This window comes from Pagrus pagrus (genome assembly GCF_965226575.1).
Source record: "Pagrus pagrus genome assembly, chromosome: 16".
NCBI classification, from domain to species: domain Eukaryota; kingdom Metazoa; phylum Chordata; class Actinopteri; order Spariformes; family Sparidae; genus Pagrus; species Pagrus pagrus.
Genome location: NC_140200.1, coordinates 16259780 through 16280207, shown reverse-complemented (window position 1 = coordinate 16280207; position 20428 = coordinate 16259780). Strand labels below are relative to the sequence as shown.

General features: G+C 39.5%; 1 protein-coding gene across 8 annotated transcripts in view; it reads right to left on the bottom strand.

Moving 5' to 3' along the window:
• lama2 (laminin, alpha 2) overlaps positions 1-20428 on the bottom strand; it is a 210794-nt gene that overhangs the window by 102848 nt on the left and 87518 nt on the right. For all 8 annotated transcript variants that reach the window (XM_084377871.1, XM_084377872.1, XM_084377875.1 and 5 more), the window contains 5 exons: positions 15359-15463; positions 10897-11108; positions 10261-10372; positions 9144-9257; positions 4884-5011 (listed from right to left, as the gene is read on the bottom strand). In XM_084377871.1, coding sequence (XP_084233997.1) covers positions 4884-5011; positions 9144-9257; positions 10261-10372; positions 10897-11108; positions 15359-15463 — 671 coding nt within the window. The remainder of the gene's footprint in view (positions 1-4883; positions 5012-9143; positions 9258-10260; positions 10373-10896; positions 11109-15358; positions 15464-20428) is intronic.

Below are 20428 nucleotides of genomic sequence, written 5' to 3'. Positions count from 1 at the left end.
CACTCCTGAATTTGAAAACAATCTCCCTGCCCACGAACTGTAAACCTAAATGAACTGAAAGAGCGACAGACGGACAGAGTAAAGCGATATTCTCTTTCCCTCGTTCTGTCACCCTCCCACTTCCATAAACTATAGATAGTTCTGCTGGCTCGGGTTCCAGGCCCCACTATGACTCACTGGCTGGCTGACTGACTGACTGTCTCGCTAACTGCAAGCTGGCCCACAGACTTACAAGTAAGGTTGCTTAGCCAGTGCATGTAAACAACAAAACACTTTAAAGTAACACTTTACTGTATAAAACTGGATATATTTGTACAAGCCAAGTTAAAAAAAAAATGTTAGGATGCTGTGCAAAACATAAATAAAAACAGAACACAATCATTTGCAAACACATTGTGTTTGTTTGCAAATGACAATGGTTTCACGAAGTGTGACCAAGCCCATGTAGTAATACTTTATACAATTGTGTGTTTCACAGAGTTGTGAACCTCGCCCCAGCCTTCTGAGGATGCCCCTTTCATACCCAATCATGATATTAGCACCCGTCATTACTTGTGTCAAATTTGAGGTTGAAATTTCATTTGATGTTCAATTTAAAGATCATTCTTTTAGTACTGACGGCAATGCTTCTTTTAGACTATCACATCTGGATTTGTGGAAATGAACAGATCATCGGTTTTATGCCTTGACAACTGTCATTTACATTTTCAAATTCTCCCAAGTAAAGCCTCTTCCCAAGCAAATCAATAAAGGATCTCCGGCAGCGTTATCAGTTCGGTTCAGTTTATCCCTCAGGAGTATAGCCTCTTCTTAAATAAATCAAAAAAAGGATCCCTGAAAAAGAAAATAAACCCAACATGTCCGATTGTTGGAGTTACCTTATCAGTCAGTTGATTGTTTTTCAAGCACACATGATGAATGTCTGTAGGTGCAGCTGCAGGGTACTGGTCAGCTAGCTGTGTTGCCTGTTTTTCTGATGTTTTTGATTTTCCCTTCAGACACTTGGTGGACACGTGCAAGCTGATTCTGCCTCTGAATTCATTGACTAAAGCTATTTCGGATTAACAATGTAAATTGTGAAACGCCTACCTGTTACCAATTACCCTGTTTACCTGTTCCAGAAAGGTGTTTTTTGATCATTACAGAACTTTCCCAGTCTGTTGTTGCCCCTTGCTCAACGTGTTGTGAGCATCGAATTGACAAAAAGCATATATTTACAAAAATAAATGGAGCTGATGAGTAAAACATTTAATATATTGTCAGAAAGGAGTTTTACAGCCTCCCAACTTTCTTGATAATGGATCGAGCTTTCTAAATGTTTTAATGGTGGAAATTAGGAGACTGAAGAACATGTGTAGAGACAAACATCTTTAAAATTTAATCTGATAAGACACCGCTTAAGCTGTGAAATGCCTAATGTACTGCAATATATATACACAGTATTTGCAAAACACTCTCTCTACTGTAGCAGAGGGTATTATTGATAAAACCCTCTATAATGGTAATGTCAATTTCATGATATTTTTAAAATAAAATAACCATAATTTGCTGGATTTTTAGTCAAACCAGCTAAATAAGTGCCAGAAAAAACAATGTCATTCAATACATTCATGCAACAACAAAAAAAATGTATTACTAAAACAACAACAACAAAGCAACAGATATTTAAACAGTGCGGCAAAAAATGTGAAACTGTCACTATGCTATTGTGAAGAAAGGTAATTGGGCCGAGATTAATGTGTGGCTGGAATGAAGGCAGAGGAAAGTTGAGGTGTACAGTAACACGGCTCATCATTAATGCTGTTACGACTGGCAACACAATCCGAACCTACAAGATACCTTACACGTCTAAAGACTTCATTCAACACCGATACACAACCACAAATCACTGGGAAAGTGCCTCTGCCAAGGCGGCATAATCATCCAAATGAGTTCCTCTAATAATAGAAAGTGTAAATCTCAAACAACATCTGATCCAGATCTACAGCAAAATACAAAGAATAATTGACAATCATGCAGATTGTTTGGAGGATGTCTAAATCCTGGGAATATTGGGGCTTTTATGATGATTAATTGTGCAAATTTCAAGTGACTCAGACTCAACAGTTGACTGTAGATGTTGTCTACATTTGGTTAAAACCGCACAATGTACAAATAATCAAATGATAATCAAATATTAATTAAATAAACAGGCCAGAGGGTTACCTGTTAGAGAAAAATGTTTTTTTAAGGCCATCCGAGTATGTTGTGTAGGAGAGAAGTTCTGTAATAACAGTGATGAAAGCAGTGTTTTTAAAATAAAAATCAAAGCAGAGGAAATTCTGTCTGGGGCTCTTCAGGGACAGATAATTGACGAAGCGACTTCAACTACATTTCCCTGAAATCTGTTAAGTAGATTTAGATCTAACTGACAGGCAGATAAAAAGACTGAAAGCCTCCCTGGCAGTGAGGTAATTAAGCCTGGGTGTAAATAAAGAGGAACAGCACTCGAGGACTAAACTGATTTCTACTGATTCGCTGTAAATCGGCATCCTGCTTTGCATGCTGAAACTAATATGGACATCACTTTATCAGATGTTCATAAGAGCTTAGACATCACTGCTAACCAGAACAGACTGACTGGCTGGCTGGCCGGCTGGCTGGCTGGCTGGCTGGCTATTTGAGTGGTTAGCTTCAGTGAATCGAAGGGACTAGATGGCTATTTCGAGGGGCTGAAAGGCACGGCACCTTCCAGCTATTATTACTGCAGGGGTTAGGGGGAGGTAGAGAAGAGGAGAGGTGAGAGACAGAGAGAGTTCTGTCTTTCTTTAGCTCGGAGAGTTTTGGGCATGACGTGTCGTGACTGCATGGAGATTCTCAGCTGCTGCTGCCTGTGTGTGTGTGTGTGTGTGTGTGTGTGTGTGTGTGTGTGTGTGTGTGTGTGTGTGTGTGTGTGTGTGTGCGTGCGTGTCCATGCTGGTGACATCTGTGCACCTAACACACAGCATCTCTGTCTGGTCATTTGGGGAAACTGCAGATCTTTAATGGCAGAGGTAGATATCTATACATCTCATTCCGTTACCCTCCATTACAGCTGTTCTGTGTTTGTTGATTTGTGATTTGGTAATTAAGTTTACAACCAAGCTAGCCAATACACCAATCACCGCAACGTTGCAGTAACAATAACAGTTATGCAGGAGGATCCCGCACCATAAAGCAGGTGTTTTTAATGTTGTGGCTGATTGGTGTATATGACGATTCTGCTGTGCTTATTTTATGTACTGTGTTGCTTTGCTTGCGTCATTGATATCAACTCAACAGCAGTCTGCTAGTTTGGGTTTACCTAAGCTATTGTTTTCTGTGGACTGCGGCCCAACAGCCTAATTAGAGATCCAACCTGACATTAGTGAAAGTTTTGTTATTGTTAAAATATGACAGCATCAAACACGCATGTATGAGATTTGAGCAGATGCTAATGCGTGAATGATTTTTCAGATTCCCTACATTTGTACAACTCGCAACCTAGAAAACAGCAGCATTACATTACCCCAGCATTCCTGAGTGTGACATCAAAGGAAAATGGCCGCCGTGTGAATATGGTATATTACTCTTTGTGCTGTTACTCTTGTGAACTTTCTGTGTACATGGACATGATTAGTTACGTCCTTGGGGATTTAACGGTGGTCCTTCACTAGGGTTTCTTCCTAGCATGAGGAATAACAAAATGAATCTGACAGTATACTACAAATGGACACGCCAAACTGAAGCTCTAGCAGCTGTTTCACTCCTCTAACCGGTTTTAACAGACGACACCACATTACCCCAGTCCTAGCTTCCCTTCATTGGCTCCCTGTCCGTTTTAGAATTGATTTTAAGATTTTACTGATCACTTTTAAAGCACTTGTGGGGCTGGCCCCGAGTTACATAACAGACATTTTAACTCCTTATGAGCCAGCACGCAGCCTTAGATCCTCAGGCGGGGCCCTTCTAACCATCCCAAAGTCGAGGTTAAAAACCAAAGGTGATCGTGCCTTCGCCATCAGGGCCCCTCGGCTTTGGAACGCCCTTCCTGAGGAGATAAGGCTTGCAGGATCAGTAACCTCTTTTAAATCTCTTCTTAAAACCCATTTTTATAGACTTGCTTTTATGTGATGTCTTCCTTTTACTTTGCTCCTACTGTCTGAGTTGACTATATTGTTGTTCTTGTTTTATTGATTTAACCCATTTCTTTTATTCTTTTTCTTATTCTTACTTATGTTCTTCTACTACTACTCTCAAATCTGTTCTGTTGTCCTCTACAATTTTGCATTGTCTTTGTCAAAGCACTTTGTAAAACTCTGTTTTTAAAAAGCGCTATATAAATAAAGTTTATTATTATTATTATTATAAAGCACAGTGTTTCATATCACTGTGTCATGACTGATGACGTTCGAAGCTTTAGACGTTGCCAGTGCAGAGTTCACTGGTCATCTTCAGCACCAACAGAGCAGGACCAGATGTTAGGAGGGCCACCATAGGACAGGCAATGAAAACGAACTACTAAGAGTGCAAGATACTTGATGTAACTTGAACAACCATGATTTGAGACTGAGAAATAGGCGCAGCATGAGCGGTTCTCCATACGAGACAATTTGTATAATCAAGGTTTTACATAACTTAATGACTTGTGGGAGGCCAAGTTTGCGACTGCATTAAGTTTTTTAGCCACATTTAAGTTAATTTCTGCCTGTGGTGATGATATTTCCATTCATTTCATTACAATTATACTCCAACCGACAGTGATTTATCCTTTAAAAGAAAAAAATATGGAGTGTGAGGAAAGTAGAGGAATTCAAAGAGACAGAAATTCAGCATTGATTTATTGAAGTGTCTGTGTCGTCACTGTGAGCCTCTTCAGAACCTACTTGTTGCTGGGAAGATTGAGCGGGCAGGCGCAGGGCTGACAGTCTGCAGGGGACCCATGGGTGGCATTGCCATAGTAACCAGGTAGGCAGGTGTCACAGTGGGAGCCTGTAGTGTGGTGGAAACAGTCCTGAAAGAGACACACGGGTTAAAGTTCATTCAGATCAAACAAAATATTAGGTAAACAAATCATTTAATAACCTTAATTAACACCGCGAGACAAATGAGAGCATCATTGCAAAACGGAATGCGGCACAATAATCGTTTGATCAAAGAAATTCTCAATAGTATTGAAATTGTCTTGGAAACAAATAGAGTTTGCCCATTTTAGTGTTTTTTTTTTTTTTTTTTATCTGTTTCCAGCATAGCACAAGGTGAAGAAGCAGTGTTTCCCACATATATACTACTTGGCAACCTATTTTTGCATTGTATACTGATTTTATGCAAATGTTTTTATCCGTCCAAGAGAGCAATGCCATCAAAGACCTAATGGAAAATCTGTCCCCGATCTTCCCCCTCAGTCTACTGTCAATCACACATGCTCTGCAGACAGAGAGAAGCTCTGTTAAACGCACTGATCGTGATGCAACCTCTCCTATTTAATAACATTATAATAATAATAAAAAAAGGTATTGCTGACAAAGAAAGTATAACGTTGCTGGTAGAGAGAAAACAGAAAGGAGAGAAAAAGAGAAAGGAGAGGCAGCCAGCGAGCGTGCATTAAGGCGGACAATTAAAGCAACAGCATGTCATGTAGACAATCTCCTAAAGCGATTCTGAAGACAGACTATAAGCCTATATAGACTATAACTGTGAATCAACTCCAGTGTAGTATTTAAAAAGCTAACCTAAGACAGGCAGAGCTAAATCCAATTTTACCACACGATGATAATTAACCTGAATAATGAGCCACAGAGTAAGTTATTTTGTATTTAATACCAAGGGTGAAAAAGAAGAAAACCAAAGAGCTAACAATAGACCTGCTCTGTTTTGGTGTAATTAGTGTCACACTTCGCTTCTAGAGGTTAGATGTTAGAAAGGTAAAAACTAATAGGCTCAAAGGGTTACAGCAGTGAAATGAGAACAGCAGACAGTTGTTGATATATTGTTGCTTTTAAATAAAGCTGTCACATCAAATCACTGTCAAGCAGACAGCAGCAGGAGGAACAATCTCAAGGAGGTCAAGGTTAATGATGTGGTTCAGGATTAGCATAAACAACTGGCATACAAGCACATAGCATTAATAGGCACAAACAGTTTGTTAATAATGTACCCAAGAACCTCATTCAATTCTCTCCACTATTTAAAAAAAATAGACATGAACATATGTCATGTTTGTTTGAGTAGAAACGTATAATGAAAGCATGTTGATCATGAATGTTATATCACTCTGCTGGCTAGCGTCAACATCACATGAGATTAAGTGTGAATCTGGCCTCTTTGTGATCAACTGGTAACACATTATGAAAATGTTTAAATTATTGATGACATTTTGTCACAGTTCACTGAAGAAGGACCCCAAGGCAGACACAGAGGCAGGCAGGTTGAAAAATAAACGTCCAAATATCAACGATTCAAAATGCAAGTAACAAATGCAAGTAACAAAAAGGCAACAAGGAGAATCCAGAGAACTAAACAGTAATACAAAAACCCAGGAGCCATGGGAAACAAATCAGGAACACAGAGAACACGCGAGGACCGGGGAACAGACACAGGAACGCAGGAGAGGCAGGATGAAAACAAAGACTTAAATGCGCCAGGTAAACACAGAAAACAGACAAAGATGGGAAATGGAAAGTGAAACATGACACGAGGATAAACTTTACACATAAAACAGCAAATCAACTAAACTACAATATACGACCACATTCGCCCTTTCTTGACTGCTTTGCCAACAGTCATATCACAAAATGTGAATAAATCCTTAATAACTTATTCCAAAGCTGCCCCAAAAATACAGTTAATTAAAAAACTTATTCAGCATGACATTTCATTGCTCTGATACAGATGAAACTAGTAATTCTGTATTAAAACATTTCAGTTTAAGATGTTGAGGGTCATTTTACAAATTACAGTGAGATGAAATTGTCTTCCTCCCACGGGTCTGTTCATTTCTTTTCTGGGCCGACATATTTTTAAAAAGTCAAACTACAACACAAGTTCCAGTTTAGCCATGCTACTTTGTGTGTGTGTGTGTGTGTGTGTATGTGTTTGTGTGTGTGAAGGAGTGTCAGTTATGTTCCGAATCATTTCCTTCTCAGATCAAATGTCTCTTCACTGCTGAAACACACCCTGACACAGACGCGCACGCTGCGTTAACCTATAGGACCACAGCATCATTCAGCCATTCAGCTGTATCCAAACACAGTCCTCAGGGAAGGGTGTGTGTGAGTCCATCTATCCATCCGTCAGTGACAGTGTATGAATATGTATCCAGGAGGTGTGTGTGTGTGGTTGTTTGCATGCACGTCCGTGAGTCAGTTTATGTCAAGTTGTCTCTCTGTGGTTGTATGTGTGTGTGTGTGTGTGTGTGTGTGTGTGTGTGTTTGTGTGTGTTTGTGTGTGTGTGTGTGTTCATCTGTCTATCTTAGGCTTCTGGCTCAGAGAGTGTGTGAGTGTTTGTGTGTGTGTGTTCCTCCCTCTGACATATCCCAGCATCCTCCTCATCTATAATGAAACATAACATGGTAATACAAAACCCACAGCTGTGTGTGTCTGTGTGTGTGCGTGTGTGTGTGTGTGTGTGTGTATTAGTTTGATGCTAACTGACAGCTTAAGCCTGAGGCAATGTGTAGACTGGGGAACGATGATGTGTGTGCAGAAGTACATCAGCAGGTTGGCATGTATGTGTGAGCATGTGTGAATGTGTGTGTGTGTGTGTGTGTGTGTGTGCGCGCGTTTGTGTGATGCCAGGGCACAAGTGTCTTAAACTGCAGTTCCTCCGAGGGCCACTAGATGGCGTATCCAAGAACAACATAATGAGACCTCTGATTTCCCTCTCAAATACAAATTAAATATGTTTTTTTTCCCAGATGTTTCTGCTCTGATTTGTGCTTCTGTGTCATGAAGCGACAGAGGGTAGAGGGGCTATCTCCCCTTTTGGATTGAGGAGCCCCGGAACACCATCCCTCATCAATGTACCCAATGATTCTGTGTCTGCTGTAGACACCTTCACCATCTCCAAGGATATAAAATTGGCTTCCAACAGACTCCATCATCAAAAAGACCCAGCGGGAGGATGTACTTTCCCCCTGTTCATGAAGTTCAACCTGCTTGAGCTTCTGATCCAGCTCTACATTTGCAGTACTCCGGCCATGAAAAACAGGACAGTAACAGACTTTAACGGACAGTCAGGACTGCAGAGAGGAACCATTGGTGCCAACCTGCCCTCCATTCAGGGCTTAAACATCTCCAGATTACACACAGGACACACCCTGTTCCAACTTCCCCCCTCTGGTAGGCACAACAGAACAATATTTCCGATTCTATATCCTTGATTCCGTGATTTGAGACTCTGTGGCTTTATTTCGTCTTAGATTTTTGGATATTATTTTATCATGACAAGATTTTTGGTCTTTCCTGGTTTTAAAGGCTGTATTACAGTAAAGTGATGTCATATTATGAACTTAACAGACTTTTGTTCTAATACTTTCCCAGTTAGTCATTAGATCCACATTACTGCTGATTATTTACTAAAAATATTGTCGGAATATATTGTATGTGTGCACAAACTTAGCCTATAAACCTGATTCTGATTTAGCTTTCATTGGGATATCCATTGGTTACTTCTCCAGTTTTTTCGTGAAATCTCAAATAATAATCCACCAAAAACCATGAGCAATCCAGGACTCCCAGCCAGTTAAATTAACCTCTCTTAATTATTCACCTTAAAAACAAAATGGGCAAGTTGACTGCTTAAAACATGAATAAAGATGTCAGCTCATTTAATCATGACAGGCAAGCTACCTACTATTTTATTTTAATGATGATAAATGGAGTGACAGCTTGTCAAGTTAAAAGAAAATTACAGTACAAGAGTATTACATGAAAAATACTGTCTAAAAATGGTAACACCTGCAATTTGAAACCAGCGTTCTCTTTTGACATTCTGCAAATACCAAAAGTAAGAAAGCTTTTTCATAAAAGCTTTTATCGCTGCTCTTAACATGTAATCCCCGGTACATCCTTCCCCTTGGTTTTTGGCGAACCACTTCAAAACAATGAGTGAAGCAAAGTAAATCACGGCAGTGTGCTCATCTTACCAGGCAGTGTCCTGTGACCTCGTGGCATTGTGAGGCATGTCCGTGGCAATGACAAGCTTCACACAAGCCCATATACAGATTCCCATTAACCCTCCGAAAACCAGGAATGCACGTCTGAAACACACACACACACACACACACACACACACACACAGTTAGAAGACAGGAGAGCAGACACAGTCATCTTTAAGCTGCTGTAGTGTGGAGTAATTATCCTGAGAGCCTCTAATTAGCACCTCCAGTGTGTTTTTACGTGTTACACTGTGAATGTTTCTGAGCGTGATTCTGCCTGTTGAGCTCTCAAATGGTAACGTATGAATGAGTGCATGTGTGTGTCGGACAAGACGAGAACTAATCACAGAGTTGACCTTGTTGTTTCAGTTTTGTTTGGCAAGCTTTAAAGAAAACTGGGATGATCCTTTCATCAATCATGTAATACTAAAAGTAACATTTACAATCAGGTCCACTAAAAGCAACATATAATAAAACAACACTTTAGGGATCATGATGATATGTTTGAATGTTTTGGTGTTACTCAATTGTTATAAAACTGCTTAAAGTGTACCAAAGGTTTTCAACTCCGAATAACAAATGTACTTTCAGGTAGCCATTCATTCCCCGAACTTTTTACAAAACCGCATGAAAACAAACTTAAAAGGACAACATTTTGCTTAAGATATCATTGGTTGTGTTATACCCGATACCAATGTACTATTAATAATTCCGTTAATTTTCTGTGAGCAACAGTTTGTTTTTAAAGACAAATAAATGGCCTCCATTCCTTGATGAAACGTCAGCTGTTTTGCAATCTTTAAAGAATAGACATTTTCTAACAATGAGTGAAAACACATTCATACACTGCTGATTGACTTAAATTTGAAAAGGCTATTAGTGAGTCTATGTGATCTGATCTCAAAACAAAATTACTCGAGTGCTTGCTTTGTAAATGGACATTTTCCAATCAAAATACCATTTAACACGGCTTTATAGTACTCCTACTTACATACTTTTCCCCAAGACTGTCTTCTGTTGATTATTGTAAAGGAAGTTTCAAAGTAGAGGAAGGTGCGCGTGTGTGTGTCTGCGTTTGTGTGTGTGTATCTGTGTGTGTGTTTACCTCACAGGAAGTTCCAGCATATCCAGGAGGACAGGAGCAGAATTCTACAGCTGAAGCTCTCCTCTCTCCTCTGGCGGAGGGATTAGCTACCTGCATTGTGAATGAGTGAAGTCTACATACATACATCACACACACACACACACACACACACACAGTGAAAGAGAGTGAGATATCAAGCAGAAACATGTGGCACATTGGTAGCCTGTCTGTTTTTACAGATAATCATACACCTCCTCTTATAAACAGGACTACTGTATTTTTCTGATTCGGTTTTAGGAACTTTTATGACCTGAGTTCATAAAGTCAGATTTATGTTTAGGTTGTAGAGGGTTAAAGCTGGCAAGAGTTGGCATTTCTTGCTCTCACTTAATACTTTTTTTTTGGCACATAGTGTAATGACAAGATGACACTAAAATGTGTTAAGTCTTGTTTTTAGCTGTGCAACATTTCACCAAGGGACTCCAAAATTCAAGCACAAAACTACTACACTTGACTGTTACAGAACAAATACAAAAAAGAAAAAAGTAATTATGATTGTTTAGAACACTCAACCCACTGAATGTAACCATCCACTAATGCCCAACAGTGTAGAGGTGAGCGTGTTGCATTTAAATGCGTGTCTGTGTTTGTCTCTACCTGTACACAGCGCTGGGTTCTGTGCTGTAAGAGGCCCGCACCATCAATCTGCTCACATTGGCTAACACAGACAAGAAATCCCTCCGACTGATCGGCTGCGCGCTGTCTGAAACCAGGAAGTTCTCTGGAAGGAGAGCGATATGATTGGTGCTTGGCGAGGACGGGTACACCGGCTGGCCAAACCTTCTGTCAATAATCTTCATCCCGCCTCCCTGGGAGAGAAAGTAGAAGTAAACATTTTTAAGTTTGATATTTTTTTTAGTCTGTGCTTCTTTGTTGCAGTTCACCTTCAAGTCCATAAATCTAGAAAATGGATGTTCTCATTAATACATAAATAAAGTATGACAACTCCTTCAGAAAGGAGCACGATATTCAACCGAACTGAAGGAAGAAAAGAGAGTGAGAGTGAATGATGTGTCATTAGGTAATGAGCTGCAGTTTCTATTGACATTTTGAATGGACTGAATGCAAAGTGAATTGAGCCCAGGCTTGGTATCTGACTATCTCTTGTTGAGAGCAGATCAATGGCATGTAGCAGCTAACGCAGAGTGACAACTACTGATGGAAGGGGAGAGAGGGAGAGAGAGGGATCTTACCATGCCAATAAACCATTAAATAAAAACTAATTGAAAGAGAGGAGATGGAGGGAGGGATAAAGAGTAAGAATGGAGCCGCAGGGCTGAGAGATGCAGAGATAAAGACAGAAAGAAAGAGAGAGAGACAAAGAAAAGAGGCAGATTGACATGAAAACAGTCACCTGAGAGAGAAAACTGTTTTCATTAAGCTTTTATTGTCTAACTTTTAATGTGTTTCACGTCTTTGTATCACAACGCAGGAAGTTAAATTCACAACATGTAATTCCTGCCACTAGGGGTCACAATCAGATCATGACAAGAAAAGTATTTTGATGATGTCGTGAAATAGCATGGAATCATTGGAGTTGTTGTCCTAATTGTCAAACAAGCACCTTTGCCCATGAAAATCTATCTGACACAGGCAGGAATCATGCGCACGGACAAGGTGACGCATTAAAGTTGAATTCACGTTATTAGCATACGTGAGCTAGCTAATTTGCAGGGTTCCCACCTTACTCTCTCATTTAACATGTTTCCCCAGAAGTTATCGCAACATAGGGATAAGACGCCATTGATAAATAACGATTTTTTGGGTCTGAACATTTGGGATGATTTAGGTATGTTTGCCCAGAAGAGTTGAACCAAATGCAAAAGCCACAACATGATGACAGAAGTGAGTGTCAGCGGAATAGAGCTTCTATTGTATTCCGCCATTAGTCTACACATAGTACACAAGTCTGAGAAGTAAATGACATGTTTGCTAGCTAACTATGATTACTATCGCTCACAAATCAGCAATGTTGCTAATATTTATGTAGTCTGCCATCTAAAGTTAGGCTATTACGAAGCTACTGTAGCTATGCAGTAACATTGGTATCACGTAATTTAGCTAACATTAGCGAATCAGATGTGTTGTGGCCTTTAATGCTGCATTCACATGCTCTCCGGATGGTCCCTTTTTCTTGATTTAGGAAGTCATTTTTCCAACCTTGGTGTGTTTATGTCGGAAAGTGGGAGCAACATGGACGCCAACATGGTATCTGAGTGACAAGGGAACGATACAATTACTGCACAATGCATGACTTCCATAGAAGTTTCCTACCATCAACCCAATGTTTACTTTTGTCCGCCATGTTTCGGCGTCATATGATGTCGATTTGGGAACTTGTGTATTCAAATTTTCTCAAACTTTTGGAGTTGTTTTTTTCCAATAATTCTGACAGCACATGAACTCACAGCCAATCTGGTTCGACACTTCTGGGCCAGCATATGCAAGTACACAACAAAACTAAATAAATCACACGTGTAGTTGTTTCAAGATATTTTAATGTGTAAAGGCGACATATTATGCCTTTAAATTTAAGGATGGTAGTTTTTCTGTATTGCTCTCATTAAAGAATTACATTAAAAAGACCGAAACCAACAACAGTTTATTATCTGTCTTCTAATACTTAGCATTTTCCTCTACGGATAACAGAGAAATTAGCTACAGCAGAGGGTTCGCAAACTTTTCCAATGTTGGGACGAGAGAGCTACAAAAGAGTGGTGGTCGTCGCTCTCCACTCAGTTCACTGGTTGCACATTTACCCGGTTTACATATCGTAACACTTTTGTTACTTGTTCGCAGGATCAGTTTATGGCTTGTTTTGTTCTTATCATGGGATTTCTTGTGTGATAAGAAAAATACAGAATCAAACAAGCCTCTCTCTTTCAGTCAGTATTGTCCTCTTGAAAACTTATTGACAGCTGAAACTGACACGATGAAAGCATTTCATTTGTTAACATCTCTTTCAACTCGTTCCTCAACATCGTGTGCAACTGTAGAAGAACTCAGAATATACTGATTACATTAGTATGCACTAAAATGATATTTGGAAAGAAAATCAAATTAAGTTGCAGTCTTGTTGTTTTATGCTCAATGAGAAACTCCAGATGCACACATTTCCAGTTGATTGTTGCCATCATTGTCATGAAAGGCTTGTTTAATTCCATTCTTTTTAACTGTGCTGATGGAGGCTGATAAAGTGGGCAGGACTGACAGAAACACACGGAAATCAACAAAGCCATGCAGACAAACAAAGACAGAGAGATTATTGTCTATTCAGATCCCACGAAAGTTACAACCGAGCCACAAGCTTCTCCTCTGTGCTACACAAAACTGTGCAACAAGCAAACAATATCACATCTTGATGCAGATACGCCGACAGTAAACAGCGAGGGGAAGAGAAAGGAACACAACGAGACGATGGCTGAAAGAGAGACAGTGAAGAGGGAGAAAGACGGTTGACAGTGCGTAGGTGGCTCATTATCGTCATCATTTGGAGAGGCTTTTTGTTGACAACAAGACCGGCACTTGTCCTCCCATCTCCTCCCTGTCTGTCCATCTCACTGACACATCTTTAAATAACTCAAGCTCATTGGTGTGTGAATATCCATCACTCAGTTCTTTCCTCTTTCTTTACTTCCTCATCTCTTTTTTGCCTTTGTTTGCTTCTTCAATGTTTCTCCCCTTTCTTCTTCCCTCTTTCCTTTCCCCCTATTTATTTCCTTCTTTCCATTGTATCCCCTCTTCATTTGTCAATTTTCTTGTTTCCTTTCTCCTTGAATCTTTCCTTCTCACTTTCTTCCATCTCTGTCTGCTATTGTCCATTACTTCATTTTTTTCCCTTCCTCCTTGTTTCCCCTTTTCCTTTGCTTTTTCTCTTTCTTTCCATCTTCCTTTCTTTTGTCTTTTCTTCCTGTGTTTCCTTCTTACTTCCTTCTGTCTCTGTTTCCTATTGTCCCTTCTTCTTTTCTTTCTATTGTTCTTTAATTCTTTCATCCTCATGTATTCTTTCCTTTTCTTCTGTTTTCTTTTTCCCTTCCTTCTTTTCTTTTGTCTCTTCTGTCTTCCTAGCTCTAGTTCAAAGTCATAATACAATTATTTGTTTTACTTTTGCATCCATATTTAATCTGAAATAGTTTTTCTAAAAGAATGAAACTTTTAAGTTATATTTCACTCTTTTCCAGTCCGTGCCTAAAAAAGGAGACACTTCCACAGACTACTGCATATAACAGATGAATGTAAATATATTTCTTTAACACATCGTTGGGAGAAATGTGTGTGTGTGAAATAACAGGATCATTTCTGCAGCTCTGGCACACTGAACATGCAGGAACACACCAACCTGCTTATGTGCCTGTTTGTATATGTGTGTGTGTACTTTACACTGTCTTGCACACACACACACACTGTTGTTTAGTGATATAGGAGATATAAACAGTTAACTAATAGTGTTGCTGCTTTGCTTATTGCTGCCATACATCATATCACAAGCTGCTCATTATAAAGACGAAGAGAGAGAGGAGAGAGAGACTCTATCTGCATTTTTTATTGCTAAGTTCAGCATTTCTCTCCCAGCTGTGTGTGTGTGTGTGTGTGTGTGTGTGTGTGTGTGTGTGTGTGTGTGTGTGTGTGTGTGTGTGTGTGTGTGTGTGTTTAACAGCTTTTATTTGCTACTTCATTTAGTGGTCTTCACTGGTGCAAAAGTCAATTGCTTGCGGGAAAAGATAAATAATGCTGCAGACTCAAATGCATAAAACACGCATGACTGTTTCCACCAGCTACACAAGCCATGCCTGTGTTAAGTGTTAAAGATGCTCCTGGTCGATGCCCTTGACCAAGGTGCTGCCCAGACAACTGAAGATTATTTCACAGCTTCACACAGCCCACTGCTCCTGAAGAGTCTCACAAATTTAATGAAAGGGTTCAATAAAAATTACAATCAAAAATCAAAATCTATTAGAAACACCATATAAACTGTACATTAACAGACAAGTTGTTAAACAGCTCTTCATTAGGAGATAATGTAAAAGTACTTTATCGTTGTACATGTTTGAAGACTTACCTCTATGATTAGGTCGGGCTCCGAGGTGACTCTGATGTCCATTTGCTCTTGTTTGTCTGTATTATAAGACACGGTATAGAGCACATTCCCTCCATAGGCTAAGAGCTGAAGAAAGCAGAAGAAATAGAGATTAATACATTTATTAAGCAAAATAGTCATGATGAATTATGTTTCTCCTGGCAAAAGCATGTCCTAGTAAGCTGCCATTTGTACACACTGTTAAAAGAGAGAGTTTATTTTACTTCCATGGAGTTCATTAGGCTTACCTAATGCTGCCATATTTATAGTGACATTATGTAACAAGTCACTGTGACACAAACTGACTCTAAAATGTCAGTTAAACAGCAATATCTCTCAAAAGTTCGCCAACATTAGTTAACACTATCGGCCTTATGCTACAAGTTGCACCAGATCAAGTAATGATGTAGCAGCAAAATCCATGAGAGTATTGTAAACAGCAAGGACGTGTTTCTTTATTATTAATTTTATTTTATTTTTTAATTAATTGACATCAGTGTTTGATCCCCTCCACACCAGCAGGCTGCACAAGAAGATTGCTGAAGGTAAGTGCCTAAGATGGCGGAGAATAGCTGAATATGTAGAGTCAGTTTTACTTTAAGGGTTTAGGGCTTTTGACCTCTTGCAACGTTATGGACCAGTTTTTTTATGAGTGGGTCCCTATCACGCACATGTGCTTGAGGACACACATGTGCATACTGTACAATGGTGGAGCTGTACCTACCAATGGTGTCATACTAGTTCGTTGCAATGCAAACAAACTCGAGAGAAGACGACACATAGTAAACATGAATGTGAAAAATACAGGTTTAATTTATTCTAAAAATAGAATTTTTGCAAAATTATCAACAGAATGGGAATAAAATACAGTTTGGACGTCATGTCAGAAACCTTCCTATGTATTGTGTTGCAGAGCTTTCTACTAAAGTTAGCATGCTAACCAGATAGCCTAAGGCCTGAAAACCTGCTTCTCCCAGCGGTCCTTTGCTAGCGGTGTGAACACCAACAATCCTCTGGTAGCCAGGTTAGCTGCACAGCTAACTGAGCTAACAAGCTAACAGTGGCTACAGTCATGGATTTATAAAGAGAGTACAGTGCGCAGCAGTTAGCAGTTTCTCTGGTGATATGCTGATATGAATTGAACAGGTGGCTGATTTTTACATATTGCACCTTTAAGAAAAATCAGAGTGGTAGGTGTTTCGTGAGGAAGGAAGTGCATTTATCACGTTTGATTGATCTTAAAGACACAAACAATCTGGTGAGCAACACTGAATGTAAACAACTCCACAGAGCATCTTTAATTAGTGCTTTGATTGGAACGAGTTTGCAATTACACAATATATTAATTGTGGACCAAATGACAGTCACACACAGGAGCAACAAAGCTTATGTTTTCTTTTTTTACCCAGCATATAAGCACAGAAATCTCAAAAAAGTCTCAGAAATCCACCAGAGCACAAAAAGCAGCTTAGAAAATTGTAGGTGTGACACAATTTTTACTTAAATCAAGCATAGAATTCGAAATACCACTATTTTTCCAAGCTGTAAAGATTTGTTTCAAGTTGGAAATGTACTTTCTGTTAGAAATTAACCAGTAAATCTATATTTTGTGGATATCTTGTGATAGGGTGCAGTACACAGTTTATGGCAGCAGCACTACTGTTGCAATAACAGTAATTTCGCAACAGCAACACAAACAAACAACCACAACTTCTGCTTCTACTAATGGTACTTTTCATTTAAAAAATATTTGAAAAGTAAGGAAAAACAAGAATATGCTCCAATCTCTGTTGTCTTGTGTGTTTCGGTGCACAGTTTCCGAAACACAGTTTCTGTCGAGTCCACAGAATGAGCTTCAGGTGGAGAAACGCTGCGTCGGCACGATCCTGAAATTTATTATTCTGCTCCAACCTGAACAGTAATGGGTGGGAGAGCGAGATAATAATGCCACCATAAAAACAGAGAGAGGGGGACACTGAGGAAGAGGGGGAGAGAGACGAAGAAATAGAGCCGGAGACGGAGAGAGATAGAGAGGGTGTAAGAGGTGGGCTTAATGCCTCTATAAACCTCTTCCATTCTACATCATTACTCTCAGTTCTTAAACCGAGAGGAGGAATCACCCATTTCAAGGCTGACTGAAAATACACACACACATACACACTAGTGGGCACGGCGGTGTACTTGGGTGGACATTTTATTGACTAACACTTATTCTCCATCTAGCCCCATTTGCTGATTTGGACTCCAGAAGACAGTAAAATCATAGTTTAAACCCACACTGAACAGCCTACACATATCAGACGCTCGTCCCGCTCGACCTCCCTCACCATTACCTTATCTGCACTCCAGTATGGACTCTGCATTCACACTCAAGTCTCTTATACAGGACGAAAAAAATTGGTTTTGTTCCACTGCAACAACATAGGAGCATGATGAATGTGAAAGAAACCACAGATGATGTTTTATAGAGACTTACTGGACAGTTTTAAGGACAAAGCCATGTTTTTTTTCCTAAACCGAACCAGGTTTCTGTGCCTTTAAATTGAACATGTAGGCCGACGTTGCCGTTTTGTCAATGCTAACGTGACCATGAATGAGACCGTGCTGTTTTCACGGATAGGCGACTCCAAATGCAACTTTGGATTGTAACACGATTTGGTGTTACGCAAGGTTGCAGAGATGCAGATGAGATGCGCTGGAAATGGCGATGAGGATGCTGAGACTCAACCACAACAGTGAGGCTGGAGGACCTCAGACAAGCTGAAAGTATGAAACACTGTCAGACTAGACAAAGACATATCTAAAAATCAAAATGACTTAATTAGAAACACAAAAGGGTTGCATAAGTTTGTAAGCTCTCCAACTGTACAAAGAGATCTCATATAAAAAGTTAGTCAAAGTAAGTCAAATATTAAACTTTAAAACTCTGTTTTATATGATGAACTTATTCATTTTTCATTTAGATGTGCATTATAGTGGTACAGAGCAGGAAGTCCCATATTGGCTTATGACCCATTAAAATAAAACAATCTACAGGTTCTTTACCGAGTGTCCCACACGTTCCCTCTCCCAACTGGTCATATACGGCAGCTTGCTCAGTGACCTGAAGCTTTAAACTATGATGCTTAACCTAACCCTCCAGTGTCAGTTTTGCATGTGAACGGTTCTGCAGTCAAGTTCACAATAATATGTAACATGCAACGTCTGGTTAGACTTTAAAAATAAAAGCTCCACGGTCAAGTTAGCAATAATAAGCGATATACAATGTCCGCTTACAATTTCAAAATAAAGTTTGCTGACACTTCACACAATGTTGTGAAACTGTCGCACTTTGGTTAGGTTTAGGCACAAAAACTACTTGGTCAGGTTTAGGAAAAGATCATACTTTTGTTTACAAAAACATATTCAGTCTTGTTATGTAACTTACAAACAAATCACGCTCGACTGTTGGTCACAAACAGGACGCAAAACCCAGCCCCCACCATCTCAGCCACCCCCTGACATGGACTTTTCACGTTTTTATACTACTGCACTAGAGGGGTGCTTCAAGAGGTGAAGGGCGACTGGCTGGCCGTCGTATTTGACGCGTTGGGGGTGAGAACGGGCTGAAATGTCTTTGAGATGTGAGCATCTTAAACAAAGAGTGATTTCCCTTCCCATGTTATGAGTTTTGAAGATTTATCATTGGGCTCGAGAGGGAAATCTACCCTAGATTTTAAAAGAATAAAGGTTAGATAAAGAAAAATGAACGAAAAGGAAATTAGAACACAGTATGTTTTGTTTTTTATTCATCAAACATATGACAAAAAACACCTACGGATTGCAAAGGTAAGATTGTAAGTGATTTAACATGTTTGAAGAGAGGTCTTGCATGAAAAAATATGAAATATTTTAAGTATGACTAACGGTTTGTGAAACCAAATGTGAATCTACGTAAACTCTGGCACTGTTACAATAAAAGTATTACATTTTTTTTTTTTCATACTTTATACTTGTTTGTATTTTTAATTGTTGTGTTCACCAACCACTCAGCCACATTTTAATTGAAAAGTAAAAGAAAAAGCTTCTTCTCAGCAAACATTTTCACACTGGTGGCTCTTACTTGTACTGATTCTCCATCCACTGTAAGCACAACTGAATTTACCAATTTATTTCCTTTGAAATTATTGACATTTCTCAGAAAACTCATTTCTCCAACGTCATCCCCCGGATCTGGACAACAATCAAAGCTTTTGTCATGGCAACCCGATGACCCATCTCTACCCTTGGGGAGAGGAAATAAAAGACACAAAACACAGGAAAAGAGAAAAGACCAACAGAACAGAATAGCGCAGCAGGAGAGGGGAATTATGGCGAGGGAGAGGGGAATTATGGGAACTGGAAACGAAGGAACAATAAACACTCAGACACACAGCTACAATAGACATCAGTAGGATCCCCCTGAGAGCTCCATAAGCCTGTTATTAACTCTATTAGTGGCCACAATAAGAAGAACAAGACATAATCCACACTGTTAAAACCCTAATCAAGAACCTGACAACATCTTCATTAAAGTAAACCTTTTGTCACAGCCATGGGTATATCAGTTTATACAAGCCATTCAACCTAATATAAAGCAAAATAATCCTATAATAAAAGGAATATTTTTTGCAATTACAGGAGGTTTTTTTGCATAGTGCAATACAAATGTACAACTTCAAATTCCTCCTCAAGCTGAAAATTTTATTGAAATTAAAGTTAGCATCCTTTGTGCTACTGCTGTGTTTCAGTTAGAGTGAAAAGGAAGTGGACACTCTCAGGAGGAGCAGAGAGGAAAAAAAGAGAACAGAGACACCAGAGATAAGAGAAATGAAGAAGAGGGAGGAGGCGGACAGAAATGAGGAGAGTGAAACAAAAGATGGGATAAAGTGGAGCAGGACAGTAGGAGAGAGACACAAAGGAGGAAGGAGAGAGGAGTGCAAACAACAAGGGTAAAGTCATGAGATTTAATTTGCCACCTATGCTGAGGAGCGGGTCTTCACGGAGCGAGGAGAGGTGTGAAGATGAGTCCCT